This window comes from Somniosus microcephalus, unplaced genomic scaffold, assembly GCF_052327205.1.
Source record: "Somniosus microcephalus isolate GS21.2 unplaced genomic scaffold, FLI_Smic_1.0 unresolved_chr1, whole genome shotgun sequence".
Classification (NCBI taxonomy): Eukaryota; Metazoa; Chordata; class Chondrichthyes; order Squaliformes; family Somniosidae; genus Somniosus; species Somniosus microcephalus.
The window spans coordinates 166,435,996-166,457,879 of NW_028225179.1; the positions used below are offsets into that span (position 1 = coordinate 166,435,996).

General features: G+C 48.3%; 1 protein-coding gene across 1 annotated transcript; it reads left to right on the forward strand.

Moving 5' to 3' along the window:
• Positions 1 to 6,287: 6,287 nt before the first annotated feature.
• Positions 6,288 to 12,558, forward strand: pfdn6 (prefoldin subunit 6; the record flags this gene model as incomplete). The annotated part of the gene is made up of 3 exons (XM_085973831.1): positions 6,288 to 6,377; positions 8,871 to 8,995; positions 11,648 to 12,558. Coding segments are annotated over 3 exons (336 nt in total), but the record flags the coding sequence as incomplete, so codon positions are not given.
• Between the last annotated feature and the right edge of the window lie 9,326 nt (positions 12,559 to 21,884).

The following is a 21,884-nucleotide window of genomic DNA, read 5'->3' on the forward strand; positions in this document are numbered from 1 at the left end:
GCAACACAAACCTCTTAAGGTCCAAAAACCTGAGGACACAAAAACAACACACAAAAGGACACAGAACCCGCCGGATGCCACCCCACACGAAGACACACCGAAAGCCACAAACCCCGCTCCAACCAGCCCTCAGTCGAGTCATACCCAGACTACTGCTACCCAGTCCTCACACACAGGAACACAAAAACCGACAGATACCCCCCCAAACGAGGACACACCGAAAGCCCCAAACCCCGCTCCTGCCACACAACATATCCCAGAAACCCAGCCAACAACCAGCCACCAGGCGAGTCCTACCCAGACTACTGTTACCCAGTCTGAAAAACCAGCCCCTCAGGCGGTCCTGCTGACCGACTCCAACGGAAAGTTTCTGGACCCCCAGAGGCTGTTCCCAGACCATCAAGTCCTGAAAAAATGGTGCAGCAACACAGGCCAAGCAATGAAGATCCTGAACAAAGAATCCCTTGGAAGCCCCAAATGGATTGTGATCCACACAGGCACGAACGACCTACGCACCCTACAGGAAGGCACGGCTTGGGCGGTGAGCAGGATGGCAGAAAAGGCCAGCAGGGAATTCCCCGAGGCGCGGATCGTGATCTCCACACTACTGCCCAGAAAGGACACCCCAGCCTATATAATCCACAACACCAACAGGGAGATCGACACGAGATGTTCTGTCCTCCCCAACGTCTCCCTGGCCCATCATCCAAACATCAACACAAGGGACCTCTATGACGAAATACATCTACTCAAACAGCGGATGTGGGTCTTCGCAAGAAACCTCATAAACACTGCCAAAAGACGCAGCCCTCCCACCCCCCCTACCATTGGGAGCCCAAACAGGACCACCAATGTCCCCCACCCCCCTTTACAAAACCGACAACAGAACCGTGCTTTTATACCTGACCCAAGACCCCCCTCTAGACCACAGACTGTAGACCAAGAACTGAGAAAGATCATGACGATGCTGAACAGCCTGATAGAAAGCCGGAGAAATTATTAATATTGTTATTTATCATTATCATTATTGTTATCTTATCAGTATTATTACTATTATTAGATAGATATATGTGCATGCCTCATGAAATTTATACTAAATCATCACTTAGCATTATAGAAAATAGTGTTTCCACACTCATCCCACAAAATAGGTCCATTTTATTTTGTTTTATTGAACTATATAAATGCGTTCTTTCCACATAAGCTGCTGGAATATCCAGGGCCTCCGCTCCTCAACTTTTGGGATGAAGAGTACAGACCCTGAATTCCTAAAAGCTATAAAAGACATTGATATAATTGTGTTAACAGAAACATGGTGCCAAAAGGACATGCCGACCCACTGTCCTCCAATGTACCATGAAATCATTGTGCCCTCAGTAAAGAACACTAAAACACGCAAGGGCAGAACCTCCGGGGGAATATTGGTGTGGTATAAGGGAGAACTGGACAAACACATCTCACCGGTAAAACAGGGGAAATCACACGTATGGCTAAAACTAGATAAAAATATAGGAATAGCAAAAAAAGATGTTTACTTATGTGCGATCTACATACCTCCAATAGATTCGCCATATTTCGAAGAGGAGTTATTTGATACTCTCCACATGGAAATCAGCCATTTCCAGGCCCAAGGAAAGGTGATAATATGTGGGGACCTAAATGCAAGGACCGGTTGTGAACCTGACTTCATAGACCCACAGGGAAACAACCATGTGTTTGGCCAGACCCCTTTAGATGTCACACCAGCCATCGCAAATCGGAACAACCTTGATCGTGAAATAAACAAAAGCGGTAGGGAGGTAGTGCAACTCTGCCGAGCCTTAGGCCTGTACATAGTTAATGGTAGGTTCAGAGGGGACTCCCAAGGGAGACTCACATACTCCTCAACTCTTGGGTCTAGTGTGGTGGACTATACAATCACTGACCTGGACCCCTGCGATATCAACGCATTCACTGTCAGGCAACAATCCCCCCTCTCAGACCATAACCAAATAAATGTGTACCTTAAACTTTCTGCCCAAACTACAGACACAAAAAAGGAACACAGTAAGCTACATAAAATAAACCAGACATACAGATGGGCCCCAGACAGTGGAGATAAATTCATCACAGCACTAAATTCACCTGATCTCACAAGTAAAATTTCAAAATTTAAAGAAAATCTATATGAGATCACCAGAGATGGTGTAAACACGGCCATAGAGGATATAAATATGATCTTCCATGAGGCAGCTGTAAAAGCCGACCTCGTGAAACAGAAGAGGAAGCATCACAAAAGACAAAATAAAAATATGAAATGGTTTGACCACGAATGCAAAAATGCCAGAAAAGACCTGAGAAAAATATCAAACCAAAAGCATCGGCAACCAAACAATCCGGACCTACGTACTAGATACAATGAAACCCTCAAAAGATATAAACACACCATTAGGAACAAAACACAAAACTATACCCACAAAATACTCGAAGAAATAGAAAACTCCACCAATCCAAAACAATTCTGGGAAATGTGGAATAACCTGAGTACAACACAATTGCAAGCATTACCAATCCAAGATGGCGACATCTGGAGAACACATTTTGAAAACCTCTACAAAGACATCCCAAAAAACAAAACAAACCCAAGTCAACATCAGGTCACAGAAAAACTCCACACATTAGAAGCAACAATTAAAGACAACCAAAACCCTCTAGACTCCCCAATCACATGGAAAGAACTGGCCACAAAAACAAAATCTCTCCACCTAAAGAAAGCCTGTGGCCCAGACAACATCAAAAATGAAATGCTAAAGTTCAGCAATATGGAGATGCAGAGTGCGATACTCAAACTATTCAACATCATATTACGCTCAGGCTGTTTTCCCGATATCTGGTGCCAAGGACTAATCTCCCCCATATATAAAAGTGGAAACAAATCAGACCCAAATAACTACCGCGGCATCTGTGTCAACAGTTGTCTAGGGAAGTTATTCTGCAGTATTCTAAATAGTAGATTACTTGATTTTCTTAACAAACATAATATCCTCAGAAAAAACCAAATAGGCTTTCTTCCAAAACACCGCACCGCCGACCATATCTATACCCTTCACACCCTCATTGAAAAACATAAACACCAAACAAAAAATGGGAAAATATTCGCCTGTTTCATCGACTTCAAGAAAGCCTTTGACTCTATATGGCACGAAGGGCTCTATTATAAACTTCTTCAGTGTGGAATAGGGGGCAAAGTCTATGACCTTATTAAATCAATGTATCTGAAAAACAAATGCGGGGTCAAAATTGGAGACAAACGCACCGATTTCTTCACCCAGAGAAGAGGCGTCCGGCAGGGCTGCAATTTGAGCCCGACCCTGTTCAACATATACATAAATGAATTAGCAGACATGCTGGAGCAAAGCGAGTCACCAGGTCTCCGTCTCCTGGATGGAGAAGTGAAGTCCCTGTTCTATGCGGACGACCTGGTTCTGCTGTCTCCCACAGAACAGGGATTACAGCAACAACTAGACCTACTCGACAAATACTGCCAAAATTGGGCTCTAACAGTAAATCTAAAGAAAACCAACATCATGATTTTTCAGAAAAGACCCAGATGTCAGGAAAACAAATACCAGTTTACCCTCAGTGATACCACTATAGGACACACTATGAGCTACACCTACCTTGGTCTAACTATTACAGCATCAGGGAGCTTCAGCATAGCAGTGAATGCACTAAAAGAAAAAGCCCGAAGAGCCCTATATGCAATAAAAAGAAAATTCTACAACATCCAAATCCCAATCAAAATCTGGCTCAAAATTTTTGACAGCATAATCCTGCCCATTGCACTGTACGGTAGTGAAGTATGGGGCCCGCTAAATCACCAAAGCTACACTAAATGGGAAAAACACACAATAGAAGCCCTACATGCAGAATTCTGCCGAAGCATCCTTCGCACCCAAAGAAAAACGCCAACAAATGCATGCAGAGCCGAACTAGGCAGATACCCACTGATAATAAACATCCAAAAACGAGCACTAAACTTCCTAAATCACCTCAAATCTAGCTCCCCAGACACCCTTCATTTCAAAGCCTTTCAGACCCAAGAGCTAAACCCAGAAAAGAGTCCCCTGAGTCAGCTGCTACTGAAACTAAGTACTCAGCCGGACCCTGACCAGCCCCAGACCAACACAGCCGTCCAAACACCAATCCGAGTGAACCAAATCATTAAAAAATGCAAAGAAACCTACCTGGAACATTGGAACAAAATAACCGAAAGCCAAAGCAGATTAGAATGTTACCGGGCCCTAAAAAGAGAATATAAACTGGCAGACTACCTCACGACCATCAGAGACACAAAACAGAGACAGACCCTCACCAGGTACAGACTAAGCGACCACCAACTGGAAATTGAAAAAGGCAGATACAAGAAATCCTGGCAGCCTAGAGAGAATAGAATATGCGATCAATGTCTGGCTGGCGAGGTTGAAACAGAAATGCATTTCCTCCTAAAATGCGAAAAATTCAACACATCAAGAAACATATTATTCAACAAGCTAAGCCAAACAACCCCAGATTTCAAGGAATTGGATGATCTGTCAAAATTGAGATTAGTCCTAGGAGAAGGAGACAGACCATACCTTGGGGCTAAATATGTAACAACATGTCACAACCTGAGGACTGTTTAAAAGTAAGACTCTTTAAAATTAATATTGAACGTACCAAATGAAGTAGAAAGACTGTTTAAAATTAATATTGTTTAAAAGTAATATTGTATATACCCAACAAATGTCAAATCGATTGACACCTACAGAATGTTGGAAAACTGTACCTTTTTGCTATGTAAGCTTTGGCAATATGGTTCTCTGTAAACTTTCATGGCAATAAAGCATTTGAACTGAAAGTGAACTGAACTGAGAGAGAGAGACTGGGGGGTGGAGAGAGAGAGACTGGGGGGTGGAGAGAGAGAGACTGGGGGGTGGAGAGAGAGACTGGGGGGAGCGAGATTGCGGGGTGGAGAGAGAGAGACTAGGGTGAAGAGAGACTGAGGGGTGAGGAGAGGGAGAGAGAGCGAGACACTGGGGGGTGAAGAGAGAGACGGGGTTGAGAGAGCGAGACTACGGGCTGGCGATTAGGGAAGTTAGGGATAGCATATGATCCAAGGCGAGGACATATAAATTGCCCAGAAAAAGTAGTAAACCTGAGGATTGGGAGCACTTTAGGATTCAGCAAAGGAGGACAAAGGGATTAATTAAGAGGGGGAAAATAGCGTATGAGAGTAAGCTTCGAGGGAACATAAAAACTGACTGTAAAAGCTTTTAAACATAGAAGATAGGAGCAGGAGTAGGCCATTCGGCCCCTCGAGCCTGCTCTGCCATTTAATGAGATAATGGCTGATCATCTAAACTCAGTACCCTGTCCCTGCCTTCTCCCCATATCCCTTGATCCCTTTAGCCTTAAGAAATATATCTAACTCCTTGTTGAATATATTTATCGATGAATTGGCTTCCACTGCCTTCTGTGCTAGAGAATTCCACAGGTTCACCACTTTCTGGGTGAAGAAATTCCTCCTCATCTCTGTCCTAAATGGCTTACCCCTTAACCTTAGACTGTGACCCCTGGTTCTGGACTCCCCGACCATCGGGAACATCCTTCCTGCATCTAGTCTGTCTAGTCCTGTTAGAATTTTATAAGTTTCAATGAGATCCCCTCTCATTCTTCTAAACTCCAGCGAGTATAAACCCAAGCGACCCAATCTCTCCTCATACGTCATTCCTGCCATCCCAGGTATCAGCCTGGTGAATCTTCGCTGCACTCCCTCCATGGCAAGAACATCCTTCCTCAGATAAGGCGACCAAAACTGCACACAATACTCAAGATGTGGTCTCACCAAGGCCCTGTACAACTGCAGCAAGGCATCCTTGTTCCTGTACTCGAACCCTCTCGCTACGAAGGCCAATTTACCATTTGCCAGGAGGAGGGCCCTGGGGGGGGTGACAGACTGGGAGGGGGGGGGGAGCCCGGCGGTGGGGGGCCCAGGGGGGGGGCAGACAGGGTTGGGCCCGGGGGGCTGGGGGGGAGGGTGTGGACGGGACAGACAGGGGCGGGCCTGGGGTGGGGGGAGAGAACCAGACAGTGTCGGGCCCGGGGCGGGGGGTTGACAGACAGGGGGAGGGCCCGGAGGGGGTGACAGACGGGGCGGGCCCAGGGGGGAGGAGGGGGAGAGGCTGGGGATGCTGTCAGTGTTGGGGGCTGTGGGGAGCGATGTTTGAGAGATGCTGTCAGTGTCGGGTGTGCTCCTGTATATTTAACTCTTCCTTCTCCTCGCAGATCTCAGTAAATGCCTTTCGGCGAGGCAGAAGTTGGAGGCCCAAGTGACAGAGAATACGATAGTTAAAGAGGTGAGGAGCCAGTGCTGGGTCCGTCTATGTCCTCCTTCCCTCAGCATCGCACTCCTGTACACCAGTTGTGTTTAATCCGAGCAATCCAGTGGGAATTTCTGGCTGTGGTGACACCTGCCCTTGTTTTATTGCCAACTGCCGTTCTCTTCTCTTCCCCCCACCCCCCCCCCCCCCCGACACGCGCGCACACTGACACGCACGCTCGCTGACAATACGGGAAACACTTGCTGTGGTTATTTACTGAAACATCTGCCTCCATCCCCTGACCATGGCAGTGAGGAACTCACAAAAAACACTCGCCCACTCTGCGATTCACCTCATCATTTTACAACCAACCCACAAACTGGTTCAAGTTCTCACCCACGCCACGCACATGATTCTGGAGATCACAAGCCCAACATCAAACTTAATTTTTAGTCGTGAGAAATGCAACAGGCCACACCTTGATTCCCAATTAAAAAAAAAAAATTAGTTCATGGGATGTGGGCGTCGCTGGCAAGGCCAGCAATTATTGCCCATCCCTAGTTGCCCTTGAGAAGGTGGTGGTGAGCCGCCTTCTTGAACCGCTGCAGTCCGTGTGGTGAAGGTACTCCCAACAGTGCTGTTAGGGAGGGAGTTCCAGGATTTTGACCCAGCGACGATGAAGGATCAGCCGATATATTTCTAAGTCAGGATGGTGTGTGACTTGGCGGTGGTGGCGTTCCCGTGCGCCTGCTGCCCTTGTCCTTCTAGGTTGTCGAGGTCGCGGGTTTGGGAGGTGCTGCCGAAGAAGCCTTGGCGAGTTGCTGCAGTGCGTCTTGTAGATGGTACACACTTGCCTTCTGTGTGTGACTCTTTCTCTGGTACCTTGCTGCCGCACATCTTCATCACACTTCCTCCTGCGAAAGGGGGCGTGGGTGGGGATGTTTGATCTTGAGGACTCGTCAGTAGTTCCTCGTATCTGCACGATAACTGGTAAACCCTTTTCTCTTTCCCAGCCCCTCAGGTGGAATAATTTGCTACCCTGCGGTTCTCCACTCAGTAGATCGGAGGGCTGGAGAGGGGCACTAGTTGAACACTGGCTATAGGAGAATTTTAAACTCGTGATTAAGTCCCCAAACCTCTCCACCTCTCCTCCTTTAAGATACTCCTTAAAATCGACCTCTTTGACCAAGCTTTTGGCCATCTGGCCTGATATCTCCTTCTGTGGCTCGGTGTCGAAAATGTTTTTATTGATAACGCTCTTGAGTGCCTTGGGACATTTTAGTACGGTGAATGCGCTATCTGAATGCAAGTCGTTAAAAATCCATCTGGCTCAGAGGTTTCCTTCCCTAAAGGACATCAGTCATCCTTCCCCGGCCTGGGCCTACACGTGACTCCAGTCCCACACCAACGTGGTTGGCTCTTAACTGCCCTGTTTAGTGGTCCAGCAAGCCCTCGGTTGGGGAATAAATGCCAGTGACGGCCACATCCTGAGATTGACTTTGTTTTTGAAAGGTGACGGGAGGACTGTCCCTGTAACTGTGACACACTGTTGCACAGTACAAAGAAGGTTCACTCGGTTAATCCCGGGGATGAGGGGGTGGTCATATGAGGAGAGGTTGCGTAGATTGGGACTCTACTCATTGGAGTTCAGAAGAATGAGAGGCGATCTTATTGAAACATATAAGATTGTGAAGGGGGTGGATCGGGTGGATGTGGTGAGGATGTTCCCAATGATGGGTGAAACTAGAACTAGGGGGCATAATCTTAGAATAAGGGGCTGCTCTTTCAAAACTGAGATGAGGAGAAACTTCTTCACTCAGAGGGTAGTAGGTCTGTGGAATTTGCTGCCCCAGAAAGCTGTGGAAGCTACATCATTAAATACATTTAAAACAGAAATAGACAGTTTCTTAGAAGTAAAGGGAATTAAGGGTTACGGGGAGCGGGCAGGACATTGGACATGAGTCTAGGTTCGGAATGGTCATGGCCCTGTGGGTAACGGAGTGGGCCCAGGGGCCGTGTAGCCTGGTTCTGCTCCTACTTCTTGTGTTCTAATTCTGTGTTAGATTTCAGGAGATAGTTTTATTCCTGTTCCTGGCTGGGGTGGAGATCATCTTTTACAGAAGGTAAGTACTGCAGGAAATACAGGGACAGAGTGATCTCCTGGACGAGTTTCGATCGCCTTGATGGGTCGGAGAGGAATTTCCCAGATTTTTTTCTCCCAAATTGGCCATTGGATTTTTTATCTGGTTTTTTGCCTCTCCCGGGAGATCACATGGGTTCGGGTGGGATGGAGAGTGATAGTAGATTTGAGGTTAGGATCAGATCAGCCATGATCTTATTGAATGGCGGAGCAGGCTCGAGGGGCCGATTGGCCTACTCCTCCTATTTCTTATGCTCTTATGTATTCTGCTCGACCACGACTCCGGATCGGAGTTAGTTAGGTCTGAACCTGACTCTGGCAGAGGTGAAGGGGGACAGTGTGCTGGCTTCCGGTTTACCCCTAATTATTTTCTCTCTTCTTTGCCTCAGGAGTTGGACTTCTTGGATGCAACAAACACCGTTTTCAAGCTGATCGGTCCAGTTCTGGTCAAGCAGGAACTGGAGGAAGCAAAGTCAACCGTCGGGAAACGATTGGAATACATCAATGGAGAAATGTTAGTCACCTCGCCGCTACAGCACTGACCACAGATTCAGTCCAGATTTTAACTAGAAACCATTTCAGTCCAATGTCCTATACTATAAGATAAGAACTTATTGAATTATATAACAATAGGGTTGCCTTCAAAACAAACCAAGCACAGTTTCGATTATTACAATCGATCTTACTCGGCGTGATGCCTGCAATCTGACGTGTAGAAGTAATTTTACACACTGTTCATTTTGGCAAAAGGATCACTTTCTGGGTTTTCCACACACCCGTGCTTTAAGTTTTCTTTTACTCTCTTCTAAGTCCCCCGTACCATCCCTGACTGCTGCGCCATTCCTTGTCTTGCATGCCAGCCGTGGCTCACTGGATAGCACACTCTCCCGCCACTGACTCAGAAGGTCGTGGATTCAAGCTCCACTCCAGCCATTAGAGCCCATAAACCAGTGCAGTACTGAGGGAGCGCTGCACTGTCGGAGGGGCAGTACTGAGGGAGCGCTGCACTGTCGGAGGGTCAGTACTGAGGGAGCGCTGCACTGTCGGAGGGGCAGTACTGAGGGAGCGCTGCACTGTCGGAGGGGCAGTACTGAGGGTGCGCTGCACTGTCGGAGGGGCAGTACTGAGGGAGCGCTGCACTGTCGGAGGGGCAGTACTGAGGGTGCGCTGCACTGTCGGAGGGGCAGTACTGAGGGAGCGCTGCACTGTCGGAGGGCCAGTACTGAGGGAGCGCTTCACTGTCGGAGGGTCAGTACTGAGGGAGCGCTGCACTGTCGGAGGGGCAGTACTGAGGGAGTGCCGCACTGTCTGAGGGGCAGTACTGAGGGAGCGCTGCACTGTCGGAGGGGCAGTACTGAGGGAGCTCTGCACTGTCGGAGGGGCAGTACTGAGGGTGCGCTGCATTGTCGGAGGGGCAGTACTGAGGCAGCGCTGCACTGTCGGAGGGGCAGTACTGAGGGAGTGCTGCACTGTCTGAGGGGCAGTACTGAGGGAGTGCTGCACTGTCGGAGGGGCAGTACTGAGGGGGCGCTGCACTGTCGGAGGGGCAGTACTGAGGGAGTGCTGGACTGTCGGAGGGGCAGTACTGAGGGGGCGCTGCACTGTCGGAGGGCCAGTACTGAGGGGGCGCTGCACTGTCGGAGGGGCAGTACTGAGGGAGCGCCGCACTGTCGGAGGGTCAGTACTGAGGGAGCACTGCACTGTCGGAGGGGCAGTACTGAGGGAGCGCCGCACTGTCGGAGGGGCAGTACTGAGGGAGCGCCGCACTGTCGGAGGGGCAGTACTGAGGGAGCACTGCATTGTCGGAGGGGCAGTACTGAGGGAGCGCTGCACTGTCGGGTCAGTACTGAGGGAGCGCTGCACTGTCGGAGGGGCAGTACTGAGGGAGTGCCGCACTGTCTGAGGGGCAGTACTGAGGGAGCGCTGCACTGTCGGAGGGGCAGTACTGAGGGAGCTCTGCACTGTCGGAGGGGCAGTACTGAGGGTGCGCTGCATTGTCGGAGGGGCAGTACTGAGGGAGCGCTGCACTGTCGGAGGGGCAGTACTGAGGGAGTGCTGCACTGTCTGAGGGGCAGTACTGAGGGAGTGCTGCACTGTCGGAGGGGCAGTACTGAGGGGGCGCTGCACTGTCTGAGGGGCAGTACTGAGGGAGCGCTGCACTGTCGGAGGGGCAGTACTGAGGGAGTGCTGCACTGTCGGAGGGGCAGTACTGAGGGGGCGCCGCACTGTCGGAGGGGCAGTACTGAGGGAGCGCTGCACTGTCGGAGGGGCAGTACTGAGGGGGCGCCGCACTGTCGGAGGGGCAGTACTGAGGGAGCGCTGCACTGTCGGAGGGGCAGTACTGAGGGAGCGCCACACTGTCGGAGGGGCAGTACTGAGGGAGCGCTGCACTGTCGGAGGGGCAGTACTGAGGGAGCGCTGCACTGTCGGAGGGAAGGTACTGAGGGAGTGCTGCACTGTCTGAGAGGCAGTACTGAGGGAGTGTTGAGAGGGGCAGTGTTGATGCACAGGGCTGCCCCTCTCCTGGAGGGAGCAGGGCATTGAATGGGGCAGTTTTGATGCACAAACAGCTACCTAAAATCAGGCGCGTTTAAAAAGTAGATATCTTTTTCAAGAGCCGGACCTGATTTTAGCACTGTCTACATTTGAGAAATTAATTGATATTCTGCAGTCCAAAGTATCTCCAGAAGGCCTATTGTCATTGCAGAGTGCTCCTTGTGAGGGTGAGGGTGAGGGTGGCGGGGGGGGGGGGCGGGATTCTGCCCCCTTACAGGGTTTGGTGGGGGGTGTCTAGAGGTCGCATTTTAAAAAGGTTAGACATCAAATTACAGAAGGGCTGGTTGATTTGTCTTTATTCTGATTCTTTTTCACTATCTTTGACAATGTGTTGCTTCCCTCTCCCTCCCATTTCCCAGATATTTACGTGGATTTCAGATGAGTTGTAAAACGGTGAAAAATAATTGCCGTCTGCTGACGTAGCCTCGTCCTGTCGGGGTCGGTTGGCGGAGGGGGTGGGGAAGAGTCCTGGGGGGTTTCCTGACTCCACACTCCGGTACTGGGGGCTGCCGGGGGGTGGGGGGCCAGGGGGTGGGTGGGTGCTCTTATGCTGAATCCCAGCCGAGCTGTGGCTGTAATCGTCTCTTTCCCCCCCCCTTTCTTTTTCCAGAAAGCGGTACGAAGGCCAGATGAAGGAGTTGGAGAAGAAATCAGAGCAGCACAGAGAAACTCTCAGCAAGTTGCAACAGGACTTCCAGAAAGCCCAGGGGAAGATCCCCATCAAAGTGTGATTTCCCCCGCCCCCATGCCCCTGCCCTTTCCTTACCCGATGTCAACCCGAGAATTCGTTCGGTTTTAATAATAAATGATTAACTCCCGGTTTTGAGGAGACTTCCTTGTGCAGGTTTGTAGAGGAGAGGCCCCCTCCAAAAGGTATTACAGGAAACTTTGTTATCTCCGGCACCGACGGGACCGAGCTGTTGCCGATCTATCAAAATTGCCGGCCATACCAGCGTCAATGTTGAAGCATATGGAGGTTTTCATCTCCGTATCTGACAACAAACACTGTTGCTTAGCAACAGCTTCAAACAGTCGGCCCGTACCTTGGAAGCGTCTCTGTCGCTTAGCAACAGCTTCAGAGAGACTTTCCAGAGCCCGACTGTTGGGGGGGAAAAAAAGCCACGGGAAGAAAAAAAAACCTAACAAAACGGCTCCTGATTTCTGCCGGTAGATCGAGGTTTCCGGACATACAACCTCCGGGTAAACCAAAGTCTCCTGTAAACAGTGCACGGTTTAATCCTTTTACGTTGTGAGTCTTAAGGGAGTTAAATCGTCTCCAAGAGCAGTCATGAGGTGTTTTTTTTTACTTTTTATTTAAGTGTCTTTGACGCGGGGAAATTCACTGTCTTGGTTTTTCCGAGTTGGTTTTCTCCAGTTTGCCCTGCACCGTAGTCTATGGGGCACTGGTTGACGTGGAGAAAGAGAGTGAATGTGATGTTGAACGTGTATTGGGATTCATCCAACGTGTTCTGCACCTCAAAATTAAAAAAATAAAGCCACCGAGCAATTTTCATTCGCAAAGCCTGATGTGGTTTGTACGAGGCGTGTGCCGCCCGCCGCTGCTTGAACAGGTTCTGAAGAATTCTGCTCCACGGGAGCTCCAGTGTCGATTAAATAGGACAGCTCTTTCAAAGAGCCGGCACAGGCCCAATGGCCCCCTTCTTTTTTCATAGATTTTCACAGAAGATTGGAGCAGGAGTAGGCCATTTGGCCCCTCGAGCCTGTTCCGCCATTTAATGAGATCATGGCTGATCATCCAAATTCAGTACCCTGTCCCTGCTTTCTCCCCATATCCCTTGATCCCTTTAGCCTTAAGAAATATATCCAACTCCTTCTTGAATATATTTAATGAATTGGCCTCCACTGCCTTCTGTGGTAGAGAATTTCACAGGTTCACCACTCTCTGGGTGAAGAAATTCCTCCTCATCTCTGTCCTAAATGGCTCACCCCTTATCCTTAGACTGTGACCCCTGGTTCTGGACTCCCCTGCCATCGGGGACATCCTTCCTGTGTCTAGTCCTGTCAGAATTTTATAAGTGTCGATGAGATCCCTTCTCATTCTTTTAAACTCTAGCAAATATAAGCCTAATCGACCCAATCTCTCCTCATACGTCATTCCTGCCATCCCAGGTATCAGTCTGGTGAATCTTCGCTGCACTCCTTCCATGGCAAGAACATCCTTCCTCAGATAAGGTGACAAAACTGTACACAATACTCAAGGTGTGGTCTCACCAAGACCCTGTACAACTGCAGCAAGACATCCTTGCTCCTGTACTCGAATCCTCTCGCTACGAAGGCCAACATACCATTTGCCGCCTTAACCGCCTGCTGCACCTGCATGCTTACCTTCAGCGACTGGTGCACAAGGACACCCAGGTCTCGTTGCACTTCCCCGTCTCCCAATCTATTGCCATTCAGATAATCTGTCTTCCTGTTTTTGCCACAAAAGTGGATAACCTCGCATTTATTCACATTGGGCAGATGCATAGCAAATGCAGTATAATCACCCAACCTGTCCAAATCATACTGGAGTTTCTCGGCATCCTCCTCACAGCACACACGCCCACCCAGCTTTGTGTCGTCTGCAAACTTGGAGATATATCTAGTTCCTTCGTTTGGATCATTTATATATATTGTGAATAGCTGGGGTCCTAGCACCGATTCCTGCGGTACCCCACTAGTCACTGCCTGCCACTCGGAAAAAGAGCCGTTTATTCCAACTCTTTGCTTCCTGTCTGCCAACCAGCTCTCTTATCCAAGACAGTACCTTACCCTGTGCTGCATGATGCTGTGAAACCACACACCCACCTTTTTACCCAGAATAGGTGGGAATGGCGGATGTTTGTGAGTTGGCGCAAAGCACACAGCTCCTGTTGTATCTGCTCTTCATGTTAAAGGGATGTAAATCTTTGGAATTCTCTACCCCAGAGGGCAGTGGCTGATCAGTCGTTGAGTATATTCGAGACCGAGATCGATATATGTTTTGGATGCTAAGGGAGCCAAGGGATATGGGGATAGTGCGGGAAGGTGGAGTTGAGGTAGATGATCAGCCATAATCTTATTGAATGCGGAGCAGGCTCAAAGGGCCGAATGGCCTACTCCTGTTCCTGTTTCTTATGCTCTCGTGTAAATGCACCAGGTCAGCTGAATGTGTAAAAGTGGCCCATAGGATACTGGTTGTGTTACACTAATAGGCAATCCGGTTGTGACATGAGGGATTGCAGTTGTGTGGATAGACTGGAGAAGCTGGGGTTGTTCTTGGAGCAGAGAAGGCTAAGAGAAGATTTGATAGGTGTTTAAAATCATGAAGGGTTCAGATAGAGTAAATAAAGAGAAACTTTCCAATGGCCGAAGGGTCGCTAACCAGAAGGCACAGATTTAAGGTGATTGGCAAAAGAACCAGAGGCGACATGAGGAAATACTTTTTGACGCAACATGTGGTTAAGATTTGGAATGCACTGCCTGATAGGGTGGTGGAGGCAGATTCAATAGTCGCCTTCAAAAGGGAATTTTAGAGTCCATTATTAAGGAGACAGTAACGGGACATTTGGATAAACATAATTTAATAGGACAAACTCAGCATGGTTTTATGAAGGGGAAGTCATGTTTGACAAATTTGCTCGAATTCTTTGAGGACGTAACATACAGGGTGGATAAAGGGGAACCAGTGGACGTAGTGTATTTGGACTTCCAAAAGGCATTTGACAAGGTTCCACACAAAAGATTATTGCTCAAGATAAAAAAATCACGGGATTGGGGGTAATATTCTGGCGTGGGTGGAAGATTGGCTCTCTACCAGAAAGCAGAGAGTTGGGATAAATGGCTCATTCTCAGACTGGCAATCAGTAACTAGTGGTGTTCCGCAGGGGTCAGTGCTGGGTCCCCAACTCTTTACAATCTATATTAATGATTTGGAGGAGGGGACCGAGTGTAACATAATCAAAGTTTGCAGATGATACAAAGATGGGAGGGAAAGTAGTGAGTGAGGAGGACATAAAAAACCTGCAAAGGGACATAGACAGGCTAAGTAAGTGGGCAGAGATTTGGCAGATGGAATACAATACTGGAAAGTGTGAGGTTATGCACTTTGGCAGGAAAAATCATAGAGCAAGTTATTATCTTAATGGCAAGAAACTGGGAAGTACTGTAGTACAAAGGGATCTGGGGGTCCTGGTGCACGAAACTCAAAAAGTTAGTATGCAGGTGCAGCAAGTGATCAAGAAGGCCAATGGAATGTTGGCTTTTATTGCTAGGTGGATAGAATATAAAAACAGGGAGGTATTGCTGCAGTTGTACAAGGTATTGGTGAGACCGCACCTGGAATACTGCATACAGTTTTGGTGTCCATACTTAAGAAAAGACATACTTGCGCTCGAGTCAGTACAAAGAAGGTTCACTCGGTTAATCCCGGGGATGAGGGGGTGGTCATATGAGGAGAGGTTGAGTAGATTGGGACTCATTGGAGTTCAGAAGAATGAGAGGCGATCTTATTGAAACATATAAGATTGTGAAGGGGCTTGATCGGGTGGATGCGGTGAGGATGTTCCCAATGATGGGTGAAACTAGAACTAGGGGGCATAATCTTAGAATAAGGGGCTGCTCCTTCAAAACTGAGATGAGGAGAAACTTCTTCACTCAGAGGGTGGTAGGTTTGCGGAATTTGCTGCCCCAGAAAGCTGTGGAAGCTACATCATTAAATAAATTTAAAACAGAAATAGATAGTTTCCTAGAAGTAAAGGGAATTAAGGGTTACGGGGAGCGGGCAGGAAATTGGACATGAGTCTAGGCTCGGAATGGTCGTGGCCCTGTGGGTAGTGGAGCGGGCCCAGGGGCCGTGTAGCCTGGTACTGCTCCTACTGTGTTCTAATTCTGTGTTAGATTTCAGGAGATGGTTTTATTCCTGTTCCTGGCTGGGGTGGAGATCGCCTTTACAGAAGGTAAGTACTGTAGAAAATATAGGGACAGAGTGATCTCCTGGACGAGTTTCGATCGCCTAGATGGGTTGGAGAGATTTTTTTTCTCCCAAATTGGCCATTGTTTTTTTTAAATCTGGTTTTTCGCCTCTCCCGGGAGATCACATATGTTCGGGTGGGATGGAGAGTGATAGTAGATTGGCGGTTAGGATCAGATCAGCCATGATCTTATTGAATGGTGGAGCAGGCTCGAGGGGCCGATTGGCCTACACCTGCTCCTATTTCGTATGTTCTTATGAATTGGATAAATACTTGGAGGAGAAAAAATTGCAGGGATATGGGGAAAGAGCGGGGGAGTGGGACTAACTGGATTGCTCTTCGAACGAGCCGGTGCAGACTCGATGGGCCGAGTGGCGGCCTCCTATGCTGTATGATTCTATACAGGACCTTAAGACTACGGTAAAATAAAAAACTGAAAATGCTGGAAATACTCAGCAGGTCAAACAACCTCTGTGGAGAGAGAAACCGAGTTAACGTTTCAGGCTGGTGACCTTCCATCTGAACACACTAAAGTTCTTATGTATATATCTGAGACTGTCGGAGCTTCCTAATTCGAGACACGGATTGAACATAGGAGCTTTCTAACTACAGAGTGGGATAGAAGGTAGGAGGTTTCGAACTGTGAACCAACAAAGGGAGCAGCACCAAGTAGACTCCCTCTGACGCAAGCCCAGCCCGATGTGAAGTGCCTGGAGCGTTTAGAAATGATAATCAGTGGGTGTCGCCTTCTCTGAGGAAGGATGTTCTTGCCATGGAGGGAATGGTACCTGGGATGGCAGGAATGACGTATGAGGAGAGATTGGGTCGATTGGGCTTATACTCGCTGGAGTTTAGAAGAATGAGAGGGGATCTCATTGAAACTTATGAAATTCTGACAGGACTGGACAGACTAGATGCTGGAAGGATGTTCCCGATGGCCAGGGAGTCCAGAACCAGGGGTCACAGTCTAAGGATAAGGGGTAAGCCATTTAGGACAGAAATGAGGAATTTATTCACCCAGAGAGTGGTGAACCTGTGGAATTCTCTACTACAGAAGGCAGTAGAGGCCAATTCATTTAAAATATATTCAAGAAGGAGTTGGATATATTTCTTAAGGCTAAAGGGATATGGGGAGAAAGCAGGGACCGGATACTGAATTTGGATGATCAGCCATGATCTCATTGAATGGCGGAGCAGGCTCGAGAGGCCGAATGGCCTACTCCTGCTCCTATCTTCCATGTTTCTATGTTCCCAGCACCAGCTGATCTCAGTGTGAAAGAATCTTCGGCTTCAGGGCAGGCCATGTTTATTGCAGCAACTCGTTCCTGACACCAGTTTGTGTTATGTGCACACACCAGTAAAAGCAGGAGGTGGGATAGTAGGAATCGCACTCTCAAACATAGAAACTAGGAGCAGGAGTAGGCCATTCGAGCCTGCTCCGCCATTCAACGAGATCATGGCTGATCATCCAAATCCTAGCACCCGGTCCCTGCACCAACACATATCCCACCCAAGCCCTATCCCCGTAACCCCACATATTTAATCCCCCCTAATACTAAGGGCCAATTTTTATCATGGCCAATCAACCTAACCCGCACATCTTTGGACTGTGGGAGGAAACCGAAGCACCCAGAGGAAACCCACGCAAACACGGGGAGAATGTGCAAACTCCACACAGACAGTCACCCGAGGCCGGATTTGAACCCGGGTCCCTGGCGCTGTGAGGCAACAGTGCTAACCACTATGCCACCATGCTGCCCGTACAGATATCGGTGCGTTCTGTTGCTTCTCACTGATCGGCGTAGGTTCAGTTGTCGGGATTGCATTCAAATTTAAGATCATTGGGGGGAAAAAAAGCCCGGGGGTGATGATAAGAATTTTTTTTTACACAGCGAGTTGTTGTGATCTGGAATGCGCTGCCTGAAAGGGCGGTGGAAGCAGATTCAATAGTAACTTTCAAAAGGGAATTGGATCAATACTTAAAGGAAAAAAAATTGCATCGCTATGGGGAAAAAGCAAGGCGGGGGGTGGGTGCGTAGGGGGACTAGCTGTTGTGCTCTTTCAAAGAACAGTCACGATGGGCCGACTGTCCCTCTGACTGTAAGATTCTGTGAATTTGTGCTATTTATTTTAGCAGAAGGGCAGAGATATAAGAACACAAAACATAGGAGCAGGAGTAGGCCAATCGGCCCCTCGAGCCTGCTCCGCCATTCAATAAGATCATGGCTGATCTGATCCTAACCGCCAATCTACTATCACAGAACCATCTCCTGAATCTAACAGAATTAGACACACGAAATAGGAGCAGGATCAGGCTACACGGCCCCTGGGCCCGCTCCGCTACCCACAGGGCCATGACCGATCCGAACCTAGACTCATGTCCAAATTCCTGCCCGCTCCCCGTAACCCTTAATTCCCTTTACTTCTAGGAAACTGTCTATTTCTGTTTTAAATTTATGTAATGATGTAGCTTCTACAGCTTTTTGGGGCAGCATATTCCATGGACCTACCACCCTCTGAGTGAAGTAGTTCCTCCTCATCTCAGTTTTGAAAGAGCAGCCCCTTATTCTAAGACTATGCCCCCTAGTTCTAGTTTCACCCATTATCAGGAACATCTTCCCCGCATCCACCCGATCCAACCCCTTCACAATCTTATATGTTTCAATAAGATCGCCTCTCATTCTTCTGAACTCCAATGAGTAGAGTCCCAATCTACTCAACCTCTCCTCATATGTCCATCCCCTCATCCCCGGGATTAACCGAGTGAACCTTCCTTGTACTGACTCGAGCGCAAGTATGTCTTTTCTTAAGTATGGACACCAAAACTGTATGCAGTATTCCAGGTGCGGTCTCACCAATACCTTGTACAACTGAAGCAATACCTCCCTATTTTTATATTCTATCCCCCTAGCAATGAAAGCCAACATTCCATTGGCCTTCTTAATCACTTGCTGCACCTGCATACTAACCTTTTGAGTTTCGTGCACCAGGACCCCCAGATCCCTTTGTACTTCAGTACTTTCCAGTTTCTTGCCATTAAGATAATAACTTGCTCTACGATTTTTCCTGCCAAAGTGCATAACCTCACACTTTCCAGTATTGTATTCCATCTGCCAAATCTCTGCCCACTTACTTAGCCTGTCTATGTCCCCTTGCAGGTTTTTTATGTCCTCCTCACTCACTACTTTCCCTCCCATCTTAGTATCATCTGCAAACTTTGATATGTTACACTCGGTCCCCTCCTCCAAATCGTTAATATATCCATCACCTCAGTGTGTAGCTCATCACCCAGTGGACAAAGAGCCCTGCTGTTATTCTGGTCACTTCACATCTCCTTGTTCTGACGCAGTCTCCAAGTGAGCCATTGAATCAGTGACCGTACAGCACTGATAACTGCCCCGAGCACAGCGCTGGCTCCGGGCTAGTCCGAGGGGTAAAGTCGTTAAGGATATTAAATGCACACCTCAGTTTAAAATGTCGCAGGCGGTGGAGCCCATTAAAGCTTTTTCAGAACGGTCTATTCTATACTCGAGGCCCCTGCTCGAACAGGAGGGGTCCATTCAGCTGGGCGTGTGAGCAGATAACAGACCGAAACACCAGGAGCTGTCAATGTTAGGAACATAATGGAAGGGGCACTGAGTTCTGTAGTGTGTTGCTGGCAGTGTGACGTGCAGCTCAGCAACAGGAGGAGGCCATTCAGCCCCTCGAGCCTGTTCCGCCATTCAATGAGATCATGCCTGATCTGTATCCTAACTCCATCCACCCGCCATGGCTCCATATCCCTTTTATACCCTTGTCTAGCAAAAATCTATTGATCTCTGATTTCAAATGGTTAATTGAGCTAGCATCTCCTAGCTTTTTGTGGGGGAGAGTTCCACAATTCTACCACCCTTTGTGTGAAGAAGTGTTTCTGAATGGCCTGGCTCTGATTTTAAGGTCATGCCCCCCTTGTCCTAGACTCCCCTCACCAGCGAAAAAAGTTTCTCTCTATCTACCAGATCAATCGAGGGACCTGGGAGTCCTTGTACTTGAATCACTGAAAGTTAACATGCAGGTATAGCAAGCAATTGTGAAAGTAAATGGTATGTTAGCCTTTATTACAAAAGGATTGGAGTATAAGAGTAAGGAAGTCTTACTGCAATTATATAGGGCCTTGGTTAGACTACACCTGGAGTATTGTGTACAGTTTTGGTCTTACCTGAGGAAGGATATACTTGCCATAGAGGGAGTGCAACGAAGGTTCACCAGACTGGTTCTTGGGATGGGGGGATTGTCCTATGAGGAGAGATTGAGGAGACTAGGCCTATATTCCCTGGAGTTTAGAAGAATGATCTCATTGAAATATATAAAATTCTTACAGGGCTCGACAGGGTAGATGCAGGGAGGTTGTTTCCCCCTGGCTGGGGAGTCTAGAACCAGGGGTCACAGTCTCAGAATAAGGGGTCGGCCATTTAGGACTGAGATGAGGAGAAATTTCTTCACTCAATGGTTTGTGAATGTCAATGTGTGGAATTCTCGACCCCAGAGGGCTGTGGAGGCTCAGTCGTTGAGTCTATTCAAGGCAGAGAGCGATAGATTTTTGGATATTAAGGGAGTCAAGGGATATGGGGATAGTGCGGATGGTGGAGTTAAGGTAGAAGATCAGCCATGATCTTATTGAATGGTGGATCTGGCTCGAAGGGCCGAATGGCCTACTCCTGCTCCTATTTCTTATGTTCTTATGAGGTGCTTTACGGTGGAGTGGGGTGGGGGGGGGGACACGTGGGTGGGTGATAAGAGAACAGGTGGAGATTCATGTTGTTAGAATGACCACAAGCTGGGTCGAAGAGTGGATTTTTGAGGAACTTTTGAGGGAGGTGAAGAGGCTGATGGGTTTAGGGAGGGAATCCCAGAGAGTAAGGCTGAGGCAGCTGAAGGCGCGACTGCCAATGGTGGAGTGAAGGGAAGGGCTGCTGCACCAAAGGCTGGAGACGGAGGTCTGAAAGGTGCGGAGGGGGACATGAGGTGGCTCAGAAAGGCGTGGGCTGAGATGGCGGAGGGATGTCCTCCGGGGCAAGGATGGGTTCAACCATGACGGTGATGCCTCCCTCCTCCGTGTTCAAACAGCCTTGTGACGTTCAATGTGTCAGCCCACATGACTGAGGTGCTGGAAGATTGACTGGTACCCCCTGGGCTCAGCTCCTTCAGGACCGAAGTAGAGGCAACTGGATGGATGAATAAACAATGAGTTAGTCGAGGAAACAGATGTCAGGGAAACCTTGCTGACTGTTCCTGGCAGTGATGAGAGAGAACGTTCCTTTTAACCGCCACTGTCTTTATAATGGTGCTAATGTGGGCTGTAATTGATCCAGTTATTTCCCAACATCTGTTGTTCTTCCTAAATATTTTGGTGCTTTGGTAACATTTTCCAATAGGATGTGAGTTTGACTTTTAAAAATAAAGTATCACATATTCCCAAACATCCCCAGTAATGCGCACAGGCATCACCATCGACCTTCCCTACTGTGTGTGAATTCACCTCCTTCCCAGGAATGCCCCAGGTGGTGGGGAAGACCACCTGAGGTCTCTGTTCACTGTAGTTTTTTTGTGCTATAACAGTCTTGGAGTGGGTGCAGAAGAGATTTACTAGAACAGCACCAGGGGATGAGGGACTTCTGTTACAGGGAGAGACTGGAGAAGCTGGGGTTGTTCTCCTTAGAGCAGGGAAGGTTAAGGGGAGATTTGATAGAGGCGTTCAAAATCATGAAAGGTTTTGATGGAGTAATTAAGGGGAAACAGTTTCCAGTGGCGGGCAGGTTTAACCAGAGGACACAGAGTTAAGGTGACTGGCAAAAGAACCAGAGGCGACATGAGGAAGCATTTTTTTACGCAGTGAGTTGTTGTGATCTGGAATGC